This window comes from Panicum hallii, chromosome 1 (assembly GCF_002211085.1).
Source record: "Panicum hallii strain FIL2 chromosome 1, PHallii_v3.1, whole genome shotgun sequence".
Taxonomy (NCBI): Eukaryota; Viridiplantae; Streptophyta; class Magnoliopsida; order Poales; family Poaceae; genus Panicum; species Panicum hallii.
Genome location: NC_038042.1, coordinates 47826542 through 47842550, shown reverse-complemented (window position 1 = coordinate 47842550; position 16009 = coordinate 47826542). Strand labels below are relative to the sequence as shown.

At 46.0% G+C, this 16009-nt stretch overlaps 2 protein-coding genes and 1 non-coding gene across 3 annotated transcripts; 2 read left to right on the top strand and 1 right to left on the bottom strand.

Annotated features, from left to right (window-relative positions):
- The first annotated feature begins 1678 nt into the window (after positions 1-1678).
- On the top strand, positions 1679-6813 carry LOC112884039 (LRR receptor kinase SERK2). Its single transcript, XM_025949352.1, has 11 exons — positions 1679-2166; positions 3107-3239; positions 3326-3397; positions 3667-3810; positions 4266-4337; positions 4420-4491; positions 4574-4689; positions 4793-4921; positions 5002-5343; positions 5450-5844; positions 6215-6813. Exons 1-11 carry the CDS (start codon positions 2082-2084, stop codon positions 6524-6526), a joined length of 1872 nt encoding a protein of 623 aa, XP_025805137.1. The 5' UTR covers positions 1679-2081; the 3' UTR covers positions 6527-6813.
- Positions 6814-8384: 1571 nt separating this feature from the next.
- Positions 8385-15042, bottom strand: LOC112891054 (protein ACTIVITY OF BC1 COMPLEX KINASE 8, chloroplastic). Its single transcript, XM_025957954.1, has 20 exons — positions 14434-15042; positions 13757-13892; positions 13237-13403; positions 12296-12416; positions 12133-12233; positions 11828-11926; positions 11631-11741; positions 11468-11547; positions 11311-11380; positions 10860-10933; positions 10672-10741; positions 10500-10588; positions 10168-10292; positions 9984-10064; positions 9837-9897; positions 9618-9672; positions 9409-9507; positions 9212-9301; positions 8884-8943; positions 8385-8797 (listed from the first exon to the last, which is right to left on the bottom strand). Exons 1-20 carry the CDS (start codon positions 14905-14907, stop codon positions 8681-8683), a joined length of 2280 nt encoding a protein of 759 aa, XP_025813739.1. The 5' UTR covers positions 14908-15042; the 3' UTR covers positions 8385-8680.
- Positions 15043-15493: 451 nt separating this feature from the next.
- TRNAW-CCA lies at positions 15494-15565 on the top strand. The gene has a single exon. It is a non-coding gene; the product is annotated as a tRNA-Trp (tRNA).
- Positions 15566-16009: the final 444 nt, after the last annotated feature.

Below are 16009 nucleotides of genomic sequence, written 5' to 3'. Positions count from 1 at the left end.
AAAAAAGAACTTGAGAAAAAGACGAGCTTATTAGTTATTCGAGCGTGCACGTGGAATACCGAATATACCTGAATAAACTTGCTCCTGGCTAGGCTGGAAAAGCATCTAATCTACACCTACTTTCATACAAAAATACCCCACTCACGCTATCTACTCCACACACCTAATAAGGTACCCCTCGTACTACCTGCTCGAGCACGATCAAGAATCCTTTTTCTTTCTTCTCGTTCCCCTCACAGATCGATCGCCGAGGTCGTCCTCGTCACCGTGGAACGAACCCTGCCTCGTACCAGCTCCCAAGTGCGAAGTGTCAAAGGAATTCGGCGTTAGAGCTAGACGTTCTGGAACAGACGACGAAGAAATTCTCCCAGCGTTAGGCTCGCTCGAGCATGTCTGGTTGGTCCAAAGGGGATGAGCACGAGCGATGGCGACGCCACGCTCCTCCCGCGGTCTTGTGCTACCACGCATCCCATCCCATCACACCGACGTGCCATTGGACCGGAGCTCCCGGGAGAGATGACTCCGCGACGCGGCGGTCGCTTTCGACGAGGGGCCATGAGCGTTGACTGACTTTTCGGTCCTCCACGGGCAAAGAATTTTCCACTGCCGGAGCGAGACAATTAGACCAAAGAAAAATAAAAAATCTTCAGTTCCTGCAACGATCCAAAGGTGACAGCACTCTGATAGTGGTAGGGGTGCGATCCTACTACCTAGATCGTCGCCAAATTTTACCGGGCGATGGCCGTGCCTGGAACCCATGCACCGGCGAGTCGCCGGTGGCGCTAGCGGGCGGACCGGCCGCGCGCGGTCAAACGTTTTGACGGGGTCCGGCGTGCCCGGCCCCACCGCAAGCGCACACGAGGAGTCGAGTCGAGGACGCAACGGACCGCACGTTTTCGCACCCAGCACGGCACGCACCCCCCCCCCCTCACCCCTGCGTGGCGGCGTCCCATTGGCCGGCGCGCCGTGAACGACAGCGGGACAGGTGGGCCCGGGCCGGCGCTGGCTTCTCTGCGCCCACGGGGGTGTAGACTCGGCCCACGGACGGGACGGGAGGAGCGCGGGCTTTTGACTGTTCTCCAGCTGGCCTCCCCTGTGCGGGGGCGGGCCCGCAGCGCAGTGATCCGTGGACTCGTCGCCGCACCGGCGCATCATCCGTAACGAACACTTTACCAGGAAGTCTGCTGCTCTACCTGCAGCCCTCCACTGCGGCGCACATTGGACCTGCGGTTTGGCCCGCTGGCTTAAGCTAATTTCTCACTAATAATGAGGGTTTTTGTTTCCAAAATGACGAGAAGAGTGGCGAGTCAACGAGCCAGTCCGTTCCACGGCCCGATCAAACAGGGAAGGTGGTGCCGTGATCTTCCCAATCAGTCCATGCGCGCAAGGCAGCTGTACCGGAGCGACACCATCACGGCATCACTCGGGAAGCCAGTCAGGAACGACGACGAGACCGGGCGTACCGAGGACCATGTCCACGAGATCCCCGGCGCCCGGGCGCCGCCATGTCAGCAGATGCCTCCCCTGCTCCCCCTTCCCTTCCCTCCCACTAGCTCCATCAAGTCACCCACCCCACTCCCCCAAAAGCACGCCGGGCCCCGCCCTCCCCAGCTCGCGGCACCCACCCCTCTCGCTTCCGCTCGGGCCCGGGGACCGCCCGGCCCCGCGCGTCAGCGGCGTTCCGCCGGCGTCACCGCGGTGGGGGCTCCCGCTCGTTCCGCGAGCATAGGCGATGGTCCCGTCGCGGAGTAGTAGAAGAACAATTTAGGTCGGGACATACACACATACACACGCGCACAGCCGCACTCCATCTCCAGCAGCTGCAGCTACAGAGAGAGAGAGAGAGAGAGAGAGAGAGTTCGCCGCGGAAAAAAGGAAAAAAATATCGCCTCCATTTGACAGAGAGAGGGAGGGAGATAGGGGAGACGGGGAGGAGGAGGCGCAGGTCGTGAGCTCAGGAGGGAGCGGGGGGACGCCGGCGGCGGCGTGGCAGATCGGGCCTCAAGGCGCACCGTTTTAGGGGGGCCCGCCCGCCCCATGCGCCGGTGAGGTGGTGGGGCCCGCTCTGCGCGCGAGTCGGAATGGCGGCGGCGGGGAGGTGGTGGGCGGTGGTGCTCGCGGTGGCGGTGCTGCTCGGCCCGGGTCGGGTCGTCGCCAACACCGAGGGTGAGTCTCTCGCCTGATCTGATACGTAGCAGGAGCAACACCCCCCTCCTCCCCCCCGCGTGCTGCTCGGTTCGGCTTGGGCCCAAGTTTGAAATCTGTGCTGCGGGGACGGAGCATCTGAGCTTGATTTGCTCTACTTAATTCGATGCTTAGCTTGTGCTAGTTGGTATCGCCCGATCTCTGTCTCTTGATTCCATCGGTGGTGGTATTTTTGGCCTCCTGCTGTTTATGAGCAAGTTTAGTTATGCCACTGCTTTCATGGAGCAACGCTTGCTTTGGAGAAACCGTAGATTTTCTTTTCTTGTTCGGTGTCATACGGGAGCACTTTCCGCGTTTGGGCGTCCAATCCACCGTGAAGTCCGCTTCCAACAGTGCTGCAGCACGAGGCCACCAAGTTCGGCCTAGTTTGCTTGTTTAAAAAGAGGAATTCCGATAATATCGCCTTCCGAAATTAAGGAGTTTCATTTGGCTTGCTAATATTGACTTTGAGGCGAGATTTTTGACCCGTTCTTTGAGCTAGTAAAAAAAAATTGATGCTAGTTCTGTGTTGATCCTAGCCATGTTATTGACCCGTACCCCCCCCCCCCTTCTCTCTCCCAGATTTTTTTTTCTTTCTGAGATAGGTAGTTATTGAACATTATAGTTCTATAGGATGTGTCCCCAGGGTCTACCATGAATAGAAGAACATCAGACACTGTGTAGTACTAACAATGGATGGCGGCCTATTGTGTGAGTAATCTTCTTGTGTTCTGGGAACTTTCGAGTACGTAGTTTTTACCTTACCTGTTTAGGAAATCTTGATCACATTGTTTCTTCCTATGAGACCTTTTTTTTTGCCTATTTTTTGCATAGAAGCTTGTTGTCGATAAAATTTCTTATATGTTTGTTCATCTTAACTTGCAATATGCTTGCTGATGATAATGCTACCTTGTGTCCACAGGTGATGCTCTGTACAGCCTGCGGCAGAGCTTGAAAGATGCTAACAATGTCTTGCAGAGTTGGGATCCCACTCTTGTTAATCCCTGTACATGGTTCCATGTTACATGTAACAATGATAACAGTGTTATCAGAGTGTAAGTTGCTGAAAAATCTCTCATTTGTGCATTTCAAAGTGTTAAAGATGTGCACCGTTTTATTCTAAATGTTCTCCCTTTCTCAGTGACCTTGGAAATGCACAATTATCAGGTGTACTAGTCCCCCAGCTTGGTCAGCTGAAAAATCTCCAATATTTGTAAGTTCTGCATGTGCTGGTTTTGCTAATTGTTTCAAGATGTGAATTAGCTCTCTCTTGTATGCACCCTCAGTGTAATTGTTTTCAGATGTGCATGATATGTTGTTTGAAGCTAAAAATGGTCCATGTAGAAGTTGGTAGATCTTAAAAAAATCCTTTCCTTTACATTTTATACCTGATTCTGTTAGCTGTAGCATACATTCCCTCATTTTGTTTGCCTCCCTTTACATCTGATAACTGATTTATGTTACCTTTTTTTTTTGTAATAGGGAGCTTTACAGCAACAACATAAGTGGGACAATACCCCCTGAACTGGGCAACCTAACTAACCTGGTCAGTTTGGATCTGTATATGAACAACTTCTCTGGCAATATCCCTGACAGCCTTGGGAACCTATTGAAGCTGCGTTTCCTGTAAGAGCACTCATTTCGTTTACTAGCAACTGCTTATGTTGTTTCAGTTACAACTGTTGTTCTGATTCTTTTCAATTTTTATTCTGGCTCGTGTTTTATACTTTTGATCTCTTTGTCGAGAACAACCTATATATTTCTCACCGAAAAAAATTAAAGTAACATGTGAGATTACATTTGTCGATTTGTGTGACATTGGTATTTTGCTAGTTGTTTTCTTTTTTTATACATGGACTCAGGTGTTTGTTTCTCCTTTTCGCTTACTCTTCTGGTGCTTACTCTATTTTTTTGGCAGTTATATTGTTGAAATATATATTTTATTGGCAACACCCATGCTGTCTTTTTGGAAACAATAGAGTTGTCATTTTTTTAATTTTTATTACTGTGTCTTCTATTCTCTTATATTCAGATATAGTCACAAATATTTATTTGTTTCTGTGCCTATTTTGCAAGGATAGCCGTCTTAACAACAACAGCTTGGTTGGTCAAATTCCTGAATCCTTGACCAATATCTCCACTCTCCAAGTACTGTAAGTAGCATGCGCACTACTACTGTACTCTTGATGATTTTGTTATTTGTTGGATGGATATATAACTATCATGATAATGCAGGGATCTTTCGAACAACAACCTCTCAGGACAAGTCCCATCGACTGGTTCCTTTTCACTCTTCACTCCTATAAGGTCTTTTTACCTGGGCAACTAAATGATGCTTAGCCTAACTGTATCTTCAGTGTGGATGATGAATGTTACCTGCTTGTTACAGTTTTGCCAACAATCCATTGCTCTGTGGTCCTGGTACTACAAAGCCATGCCCTGGGGCTCCTCCTTTTTCCCCTCCGCCTCCGTTTAACCCTCCATCACCTGCAACCCCATCAACAGGTATTTTTTTATGGATCTACTTTAAGTCGGTCTCTCATTAGTTTATTAGAGAAGGTTTAGCATTTTGGATGACATGTACTATTTATATCTCCGCTTCTATTAGGTGCCTCTAGCACTGGAGCAATTGCTGGAGGTGTTGCTGCTGGTGCCGCATTGGTATTTGCTGTTCCTGCAATTGCATTTGCAATGTGGCGCCGTCGTAAGCCTGAAGAGCATTTCTTTGATGTGCCTGGTCTGTATCATATGGTGGACTTTATTTTCTGTTAATCCATATTGCCTGTTTGTTCATCCGCTGGTTCTTTTTTTCTTCAGCTGAGGAGGATCCAGAAGTTCATCTTGGTCAGCTCAAAAAGTTTTCATTGCGGGAGCTTCAAGTTGCAACTGATAATTTCAGCAATAAGCACATTTTAGGAAGAGGTGGTTTTGGAAAAGTGTACAAGGGAAGGCTCGCTGATGGTTCATTGGTAGCAGTCAAAAGATTAAAGGAGGAGCGTACACCTGGTGGTGAGCTTCAGTTCCAAACAGAGGTTGAGATGATTAGCATGGCAGTGCACAGGAACCTTCTCCGGCTTCGTGGTTTCTGCATGACACCTACTGAGCGATTGCTAGTCTACCCATACATGGCTAATGGGAGTGTGGCATCACGTTTACGAGGTATTTTGTTCTTTTCTGTTATACAATTGTTCTAAATATGGCTGCCACTTACAGCCATATTATGCTTCCTGTTCTCATTAATGGTACTGAACTACTGGTTTCATAGAGCGCCAACCATCTGAACCACCTCTTGACTGGGAGACAAGGAGACGGATTGCATTGGGATCTGCAAGAGGACTCTCTTACTTGCACGACCACTGTGATCCAAAAATCATCCACCGTGATGTCAAAGCTGCGAATATTCTTTTGGACGAGGACTTTGAGGCAGTTGTGGGTGATTTTGGGCTTGCCAAGCTTATGGACTACAAGGACACCCATGTAACTACTGCTGTTCGTGGAACAATTGGACATATTGCTCCTGAGTACCTTTCCACTGGGAAGTCCTCTGAGAAGACTGATGTTTTTGGCTACGGGATCATGCTTCTGGAGCTTATTACTGGACAGAGGGCATTCGATCTTGCTCGTCTTGCAAATGATGATGATGTTATGCTGCTTGACTGGGTAAATTACCGCACTACAGCTCATGCCTTTTCTCTTCCATACTACTTCGCTGTCCGTGGGCTATACTTTAATAGTTTGTTTTCTTAATGATTGGTATCAAAGCTTAGTAGCTTACCTCGTAATCATGAGTCGCCTCTTAACCCATTCCCTTGTTAATTAGAGAGCATGCATTGGCAAGTGACAAGCTGGCTAGTTCAACCTACAGGGAGCATCAATCATTCCTAGAATATGCTAATGCGCAATCAGTTGCCCTACCATATTCCTGATGCATTATAAAAACATGTTCAACTATCAGAACTCTGGAATGAATGGACTGCTCATGGCAAGAACAAGCTGGCAATAATGAGTAATTCCAATTGGCATCTTGCAGGTGAAAGGACTGCTCAAGGAGAAGAAGGTCGAGATGTTGGTGGACCCAGACCTGCAGAACGCCTACCAGGAGACCGAGGTGGAGAACTTGATCCAGGTGGCGCTCCTCTGCACACAGGGCTCCCCATTGGACCGACCAAAGATGTCAGAGGTGGTGAGGATGCTCGAAGGTGATGGCCTGGCGGAGCGATGGGACGAGTGGCAGAAGGTGGAGGTGGTGAGGCAGGAGGCTGAGTCGGCGCCGCTCCGCAACGACTGGATCGTCGATTCAACATATAACCTGCGCGCCGTGGAGCTGTCCGGCCCAAGGTGACAGCCTTACGGGGCACCAGTCATTCCACGGCTCCGAGAGAAGAATTCGAAACTTAATTGGCAGATTCAGTCTAATTGCTGCTTGTGTATATGAAAGGTAGCTTTTGGAATTGTTAGTGACAATTTGAAGGGATGATATTATTTTTGGATTCCTCACTAGCCTCAGAAGCTGGGGGTAGGCTTGCTGTTGTGTCGTTAAGATGAAATTCGTATATTCGAGGGTGAATTTCTGAAGCATTGTTGCTGCTAGCGGTCCGTTGGATGTAGCAGCGGGCGTCCAATTGTATATGCAGAACCGCGTTACATTTTTGTCATACCTTAGTGAAGCGGGTAGTGCTATTTGCAACTTGTTTTCTTGGGCGCAGCGACGGTGGTTCCTGCGAGGTTGGTTGCACGCGGCAAAGCTCCACCGGTACTGTTCCGTCTGTTATTTTATCCTTTCTAGATAAATATTCTTTATTATAGTAATGCGCATCGTTGTTTCACTTTGGTCCAACAAGTTGCGAACTTAGCAATACGATACATGAAGCTGCAAAATACGGTGACACATGATCTAAGATGGTATGTTGATGAGACTTTTAGCCCCCGTGTGTGTTGAGGACGGTGGAGGCCTGTAGAGGTTGTGGACCACGTATGAGGCCTCTACGGATACATGTTCGATAAGAGAATTGATTATGAACTGAAAATACTGTAGCATATGTTCAATTTTCTCCAACCATTAGCTCTTGTGTCTTTTCCTATAATTCGTTATCGGTTGGGGACTAGAACATTGATATACGTGGATTCGATTGATACGTGCTGTCTCCTGCGCGATTGCTTTCTGTTTTAACTTCGGAAAAATACGGCCTTCCAGAAGAAAAATCACATTTAATTGGCACAAGCTAGCTATTTCTTACTATCTCAAGCACCATCATAAGACTTACTAGAGGTAGGCACGTGACGTGACGACGATGTTAAAGTAAAGGAGGTCCAATTTAGGGTTTAGAAATTTGGTTTATGTGATTTTGGGATCTTGTTGGGACGGAGCATGCACTTAGATCCTTTCATATCTTTATTATCATGCCAAGTCCGTGGAATACGCACTGTTGGTATACGGTGTACTGTATATGCACACAACGAACAACCTAGTGTATGGTGGGGGCAAGTTAGCAACTTGGTGGACCAAAATGAAACAACGATGCAACTTCATGTATTACAGATGCACTTTACTCTTTTTATTATATATCTAGAAAAGCGTGTATCTAGAGAAATTAAAATAATTTATAATTTTGAACAGAGGGGATACGGTTCACATGACCGGGCCCAAAGCTAGGAAGCTTGACAATTTATTACGCTGGGTTGTTAACGATGTGGTTTACTGCTAACCACCATTGACTTAACGAACATTAACAAGCAATGCCATTTAGCGTGGCCACATCCTCAACAGAGAGCGAGAGAGAGAACTGAAACAAAATCTCAAAATCTCTTAGGCTAATCATAATAGGGTTTTATGACGAGTTTCATGGCATTAATTATCACGACACATCAGCATTTTTGATGATATGGTACTGATTTAATGAGAAAAGAGAAGGAACCAGTTTCATCCCCACGACACTCTGCTAACTTGTTTCCAAGACGTTGAAAATTGCGTGAAACGACCACTGTGACCGCCGTTGTTACTGTGACCGCCGTTGTTTTATGGGGATCCCGTACGCCAATAGATCAACTAGCATTTAATTATACTGGTTAGCTTTGGAAACAGTGAAATGAAACTCTCTATTGAGGCATAGTGTTTCATTCATTCCCCAAGCTGACGTGGTATTCTTGGAAATAGAGATACGAAACCCTCCATTGTGATTAGTGTTACCGAGGATGGCATCAAACTGAAACCAGGAAACCTGTCATTCACCCTGAATCAATATATGAAACAAAATCTTTGTTTCTGGTGCACCATAGAAGCGCACGATACATGTAAAAATGTCTATTATACACTATATACATCTTTCTGTTATACACCGCATATACATACGACTCTTAGACACCGGTGGCAGTGGCTATGCTACATCGCCTGGGAGTAAAATTGGGCAGAAGAGAAAACAAAATGGGACAGTGAAGACACCGGGCAACACTGAAAAACGACGGGTCAGTTGTCACCAATGGACGAAGGACTCAGGGCTCAGGCAGTGCCGGTTATCAGTCTCTCCTGCCGATCCAACTTCTTCACCTTGATAAGGCCGACAAGAACTTGTAGAGCGAAGAACGCGCAAAGAGAGTACGCAATTGTTGCTGGTCCCTGTAATGGTTGATTAAAGGTGTGGTAAAACAAATGCATGCTAGAAATTTGGTGAAAGATATGCTCCAGTTCGTTGGAAAACTCACCCGGATCGAATTGAAGTACAACATGGTTGCAAGGTTCACCAAACTACCTGCAGCAATTCCCTGGACGACAAAGAACAGCACTTCAGGACATGTTATGACGATATGGAACTTCAGAAAAAAATGCAGTATCAAATAAAGAAACCAATTTCATCATGCAACGGCCGTTCACTTGATCAAGTTTCTTTCTTCGAATTTGCAGGCACCCTATGTTAACTTTGTTTTAACATTTACAAGTACATTCAATGCAGGAGCTAACTGAATTGCATGAACTCAGCTCTATCCATCAGAAGTATGTCCTTTTCATGGTTCAGTATGTCATTTAACTCACATATCCAATAGTCTTCTGAACTGCGGCAACTCTTTGAAATGCTCTTTCTGATTCCAGTGTTCTGACACGAAGCTTGAGATCACCTTGCTCCTGTAAAACAGCAATCCATTGAGTTCAATGACACACTCTTTCCTTGAAAGGCCATGTGCAAACAACACAAATACACCACGAAGTAGTGTTAAAAATGCTGTGCTTACCAAACGCTCAATGATTTGTGCAAGCTTTTCAACTCTGTCAGGTTGGCGGAACAAATTATAAAATGCACGGGACTGCCTTTCCCATCTCTTCTTTGCATCCTGACGTATGATAAAAATCAAGAGCACTTAAAAATCTCAATATGAATACTCCAAAGAAAGGCCACCATATAGTAGGTTAACAACAGTATTGACCAAATGTTGAAACTTGCCTTTACAACTACTTCAACACCAGCTTCATTAAATCTTAGCAATTCCAGGGCATATCTAGTAAATTTAACAGATGTATCAAGTCAGCACCAGAAAAAAGGTCAAGCTGAAAACATTTTAGCCTGTTAAGAATACAAAATAAGTGAAGATGGGCAAGCTTCACGTGTTTCTTTGTTAAAAAAATAAAAGGATGAAATGCTAGTAATGAATTAAATACTCACGGCCTAGCAATCTCTGTAATATCAAATCTAGGATCAAGGCCTTTCCCAATGCCATCTAGAACTGCAAAGAATGGAGATAGCATGAGGAACAATGACAGTATGATAATCATTTCCTCAGAAAACATGTAGGCTATTAGACATTCAAACCTGAGAATGCTCTGACCACAAATGTAAATGTGGCAGGGAACCGAAATGGTTGATCCGCAGCAATTGCCAAAAGATCCTCTCCTGCAAAATTTAGTGAGTCAAAATAACGAAATTAACAGAATACACCTTGACATGTTTCCATCTATCAAGTCCATAAGTCCATTGGTAGGTTACAAAGCATTACCGATGGCAGCAAGTCTCTGCTTCTTCTTTTCGAACTTCTCCTCCTTAGTTAATTGCTTTTTAAATCCTAATTCTGCATTTTCCATCTCTCTCTCCTTCCTTTGTGCTGCGAGACGCTCTTGAAAGCTATAAATAATAGACACAACAAAGTAATGTCAAACTTCATGGTTATACAGTTCAAAAGATTATATTTGCAAATAACTAAAAGGTAACATCTTCTCAGGGACGGCATCGTATTTGGTTACTCTTTCTTCTTATGAGATGGCACGCAGCTCTACGCAGCTCTCATGCCTATTCAAGGGGGGGCAAATCTTCTCAGTTAAATATAACTACCTATTAAGGAAAAATTGAGCTGTTCTTCTGACAGCAGTCATATCTCCGGTAGGAACAAGGACACCCATTTGAACCATTGCTTGAAGCACCTGCAGGTATACAGGATTCAACATTACCAGAACTTCACAGGGTCTAAATTATCCTCAGGATGCTATTATGCCCAGAGACTTACTTTGTCAGGATCCTTTTCATAAACTCCATAGAATACTTCTAGCAGTCCTTCCCGAATATTTTGACTGATACTGCAAGTAAGAAGAGTGAACATTAGATTATCCATACCGCAACTAGATCAAGGGAAGTGGCACAAATTTTCTCAAGAAATGAAGCTTATGCAAAAGGATAAAGAAAATCGTATGCTACCTTCCCATCATTCCAAAGTCATAGAAGATAAGCCTCCCACCATTGACATCATCAACAGCAATATTTCCTGGATGCTGTAAAGAAATCACCATTAGCTTTTAAGCCAGAGCATAACAGCTGCTCTATTTGAGATAATAAAAAGGAGCAAGAAGACAGTAGGGATGATTCAGTCTCACGAAATTTGCAATATATATAATAGCATGTTGGATTTTGTCTATGGCTGAAGCACATTTGCACAGAGAGGTGAGCCATAAATCTGCCAAGGTCAGATAACTTTAAACGAGCTAGGTATGCAAAGGCTAGCACCATGACAAAGGGACCTCATAAACTCAATGATACAGATTTTAACAGGCCAATGCATGAATAGAAATGAAGTGAAGGATGATGTGAAGGTGAGAAGTAACAATAATGACCACATCAGTGTTTGTGGAGGATGTACAGAATGACTAACCGGGTCAGCATGGAAAAATCCATGGGACAAGATTTGCTCAAGGTAGGACTCAACAGCATACCGGCCTAATCTGAAAGTGATTCACGTTAGCCAGAAGCAGCCAATGTCAGTTGGGACAGAAAATTGAGGCCATGGCTGACTGGTACACAATACATACCTTTTCCGATCGACTCCTAATTTGTCTAACTGCTTTATTCTGTTAATTTTAATTCCTGGGACATACTCCATTGTTAAAACCTGCAATCAATATAAAATAAACTTAAGTGTTTATTCCAAGTTGCTAGTTGGATCTATTTTATAAGTTTCTATATAGACGAAACCTGAGGTGTAGTGTGCTCCCAGTAAATTTCAGGAACCTTCACATAATCCAATTTTTTGAAGTTCTCAGCAAACTTTTCAGCGTTAAATGCTTCCTTCGTATAGTCAATTTCCTGATAAAAACCATGAGCTGATTACATGATCAGCAATAACATAGTCAAATACAGCACAATAACACATGCTCATAAAACTAAGTTACCTGATATAAAACAGATGCACATTCATCATAAATAGCAACCCAGTCTCTCTTGGCACCATCTGACTTTGGATCCACTTTCTGAAGGTATTCAGCTATTACCTAGAACCAATCAGTAAATTTTTAGCAAACGGTAAAAAAAAATGAACTCAGATCAGATTAGGTAACAAACATAATATATTTTTTAATATTCTAATAAAAGACGATAGCACATATAAAACCATGTATGATGCAGGATGTTTTATTCCATTATCTGAAAAATAAAGGCACGGTATCTCCTAGGAGTAGTAACACTAAAAGTAACTTACCCTTAAATTCTTCAGATCAATATCAAACAGCTCCTTCAGACCAGGTCTTTGCACTTTGATGACAACCTCTTGGCCATTCAGACGTGCCCGATGAACCTGGCCTGCCAAAAGAGGATAGATGATTATAGTGTCAACGTGTTTATTAACATCACAAGTTTATTACCGAGGCTAGCAGCAGCTATTGGTTCAAAATCGAATCTATCAAATTTCTCATTGACAGATGCCCCCAGCTCTTCTTCGACAATTTTTACAGCTGTCTCTGAGGGAAATGGAGGAACTTGATCCTGCAAGAGAGACAAAAATTCCATGATTTCATCATAATACGGGAATTAATATAGGGATGTGCATTAGCTAAAAACTAGAAAAGAGAACAACATAATTTCTAATAGCACATCTGACAGCTATTTTCTTCCTTCACATTAGCACTGAGCTACTGAATACTGATAAATGCTAATATGCTACAGGGTTGCACAGAGCACAGTGGACAATCTGAGGCTAGCAAGTTTGGTTATCCACTAGGCTGATCTAGAAAACCGAACTAACTTTAGTGCATATTTAAGCTTACTCCCTCCATCCTGAAATATAAGGCATTTTGGTTTGTCCTAAGTCAAAGTAGTATAAGTTTGACGAAATTTATAGAGCAGTGTATTAACATCTAGCACATCAAATAAGTAAATTATGAAAATATATTTCGTAACGGATCTAATTATACTCATTTGACATTCAAAATATTATTAACTTAGGACAAACCAAAGTGCCTTATATTTCAGGACGGAGGGGGTATATACGATAGAGGGTGGTCAAATTACTTTCTAGCAATTCCTCTAACAAGCACCAGGCATGTCTACAATCAAAATAAGTTCCAACACACAGACCTGTAACTCAGATAACTGATCCACATATTCCTGTGTAGGAATATCCACTCTGGTGGAGAACTGCTGCTTAATTTTTATGATTGTGGGGATTAATCTCAAAACACTCTCCTTTAGCCACTTGGCGAGAACTAACTTTAATGAACATTTAGGCTTGTGTATGATAGAGGGTGGTAAAATTACTTTCTGACACCAGGCATATCTACAATTAAAAAAATTTCAACACACAGACCTGTAACTCAGATAACTGATCCACATATTCCTGTGGAAGAATATCCACTCTGGTGGAGAATTGCTGCCCTATTTTGATGAATGTGGGGCCTAATCTCAAAATGCTCTCTTTTAGCCACTTGGCAAGAACTTTCCTCCTCATTATCTTTTTCTCTTCCGTAATCCCCCCTGCAGAAGTTGTTTTAGACCTTTAATCAAGGTATACAATTTCGAAGCAAACGTCTAGGCAAACAGAATGTATTATGCACAAAAACACCTAGAAAATTGCAAAACATTTGTAAACATCATTGTGTAAGTGATATGCATCCAATGTGTTGACTAGCAGTCTAGCACATCATGCACACTGTTGTATAGGATGAAGGATTTGTTTTCAATTGTATTCACAAATGTTTGTAACAAAAATGTGATAAAATAAATCATAAAATAAATGGGAAGATCTTATTACTTCTTTTGACAGGTATAAAAACAAACATGTATGGGTGAGTTCCTTCAAAAAACAACATCTAAAGGTAACTACTAACCTCTGTAGGTGAACTTCTGGTTGTTGAGCCAAGCCTTGAATATAAATGTAAAAACGAAGCCCCATATTTCCAATGTTCTTTGAATTGTTGAATAAGTTTTAAACCGATTCCAGCGACCACCAGGAGCAACAGACACCTGCAATATTTAGTTATTCAACTTAAAAGGAAAGGGAGAAGGAGCACGGTGAATGACAAAGAAACGGCAGCGAACAGCATTACATATCATGGTTACCAACAAATTGGCACTGTGGGAATCATGCTGGGAAGTGGGAACCTCAAATAACCTCAGAAGCTAAGGGTAAAGACGTAAAGTTGGGGCCTTGTATCATCTACCCAACCTGACACAGTGAACCAACCAGCCAGCCAGCCTGTTGTATTTTCAACCAGGCCCGATCGATTTTGCTCCAGAGCGCCTCGGATGATGCTACTAGCTCGCTATTAGTTTCTGAAGATATGTGATGCTGGTACTATACTCCTACCTAAATTTGAACTCCATTCCAACTATAGTACCACGAATGCACTTGTCCCCACATTGCATTGAATTGATGTCACCCAAGTCAAGCTGCGCCACTGACTTCAGTCGACGCAACACTTTGCCTATTCCATATGATCACCCACTTGGAACTGGCGCTGGACAACACATGCAGCGATGCGGACGATAAGCAAGCAGAACTCACCTCAGGCACAGGCAAGCGCTCCCCGCCGCTCTGCTTGAACCAGGCATCCTCCTTCCCGATCTCCTCCACCCTCTCCTTCCTCCGCCTCTCATCCTCCACCGGCGAGACGTGAACCACGGCCGCGCTACTCGCCGTCGCCGCCGCGGGCTCCTTCTCCTTCACCGCCGCGCCGGCGCTCCCGTTGCCGTTTCCGTTGCTCCCGAGGTAGTTCTGGACGGCGGCATCGTCGTACCCGAGGCCGCTCCCGTTCCCGTTGAGGCCGTAGCGCTTGGCGGCGTCCTCCTCGGCCGGCGGGGGGGCGCGGTCCTCGAGGACGGCGCGCACAGGGCAGCCCCGCGATCGCCGGCGGGAGCACGGGAGCCGGGGAGGCGGGGGCCGCGGGTGGAGGCGGAAGCGGCGGAGGCGGAGGTGGCCGGGGACGGAGAGCGAGGTGGAGGCGACGAGGGAGGCCGCCGCCGCGGACGCGACGGACATGGCGCGCCGGGGGGGCGCTGGATAGGGTTCGGGGGCTCGGGGTTTTTGGCGGGACGCGCCGAGTGTGGGTGCTTGGAGAAATGGAGGCCGAGGAGGCGAGGAGGGAGGAGTGGTGGTGGGAGCTTGGGAGGAAAGAGCCGAGCAGGAGTGGGGGGGGGGGGGGGGGGGGGGGGGGGGGGGGGGGGGGGGCAAGCGGGAAGGGGAGGGGAGAGAGGTGGTGGTGGCAGAGCCACGTGAGGGCACGGTGGATGAGGCCATCTGACCTGGGCTCCGGTGATTGGGCGGAGATGAGGCGGTGGGCCCCGTGTGGCGGGGAGGGAGCGCGTGGAAAGCTTTGAGGACCTCTAGTTCCCGTTCCTCTTTCTTTTCGGCCTGCTCTCGCTGTGCTAGTGGCTTTGTTTGATGTTTTGTTTCGTTGGTTTGTGTGAGCTTTTGGCTGCGATTCCGTGACCCATCGTTGTGATGGTGATCCTCTGTCTGTATCCGCCAAGTGGGCAACAAACAAATCCTCCTGCGGCCAACCGTCGTTGGGCATGTCTGATTTGGTTTCTTATTAATAAGCTTATTAAGCACGACCATCACCTCCGGATCCGTGGCGCAATGGTAGCGCGTCTGACTCCAGATCAGAAGGTTGCGTGTTCGATTCACGTCGGGTTCAATAATACCCCGAACCATTCCGGATCCCTTTTTTTTATTTTCTTTGGACATGCGACAGTGCGACACCTCTCCCTGGCTCTCTCTCTCTCTCTCTCTCTCTCTCGTGCGTGTGTGAAGAAGGCCGCGCGTCCGCAAGCCCAGCAGAAAGAAAGGCCTGTTGGGCGAGGCAGAGCGTGAGCCTACACGGCCCACGGCGAGGGGGCTCTCTGCGCCGACGCCCACCGCGCGCTCGCTGCTCACGGACAGACAGGGGCGGCCGGGCCGGCGGAGCACCGGCCGACGGCCAAGCCACCAGTACCACCCACCAGGTTGCTTGTTTTTTTTTTGTCTTCTGTATAGTACTCCGCAAAGGCACGCGCCGATCTATGCTGATCCCAAAAGCCCCGAACGTCAGTTGATCGTCCGATTCATCACAACTAAAGGGGATTGATCCCAGCATTTAGTA

What these genes read in the sequence shown, in the direction of transcription:
- LOC112884039 (XM_025949352.1), top strand. Translation starts at nt 2,082, where the DNA reads ATGGCGGCGGCGGGGAGGTGGTGGGCGGTGGTGCTCGCGGTGGCGGTG. An exon ending in ACCTGCAACCCCATCAACAG is followed by an intron (nt 4,690 to 4,792) that starts GTATTTTTTTAT and finishes CGCTTCTATTAG; the next exon opens with GTGCCTCTAGCACTGGAGCA. An exon ending in GCATTTCTTTGATGTGCCTG is followed by an intron (nt 4,922 to 5,001) that starts GTCTGTATCATA and finishes TTTTTTCTTCAG; the next exon opens with CTGAGGAGGATCCAGAAGTT.
- LOC112891054 (XM_025957954.1), bottom strand. Translation starts at nt 14,907, where the DNA reads ATGTCCGTCGCGTCCGCGGCGGCGGCCTCCCTCGTCGCCTCCACCTCG. An exon ending in GGGAGCACACTACACCTCAG is followed by an intron (nt 11,548 to 11,630) that starts GTTTCGTCTATA and finishes TATTGATTGCAG; the next exon opens with GTTTTAACAATGGAGTATGT. An exon ending in ATGAAAAGGATCCTGACAAA is followed by an intron (nt 10,589 to 10,671) that starts GTAAGTCTCTGG and finishes GTATACCTGCAG; the next exon opens with GTGCTTCAAGCAATGGTTCA.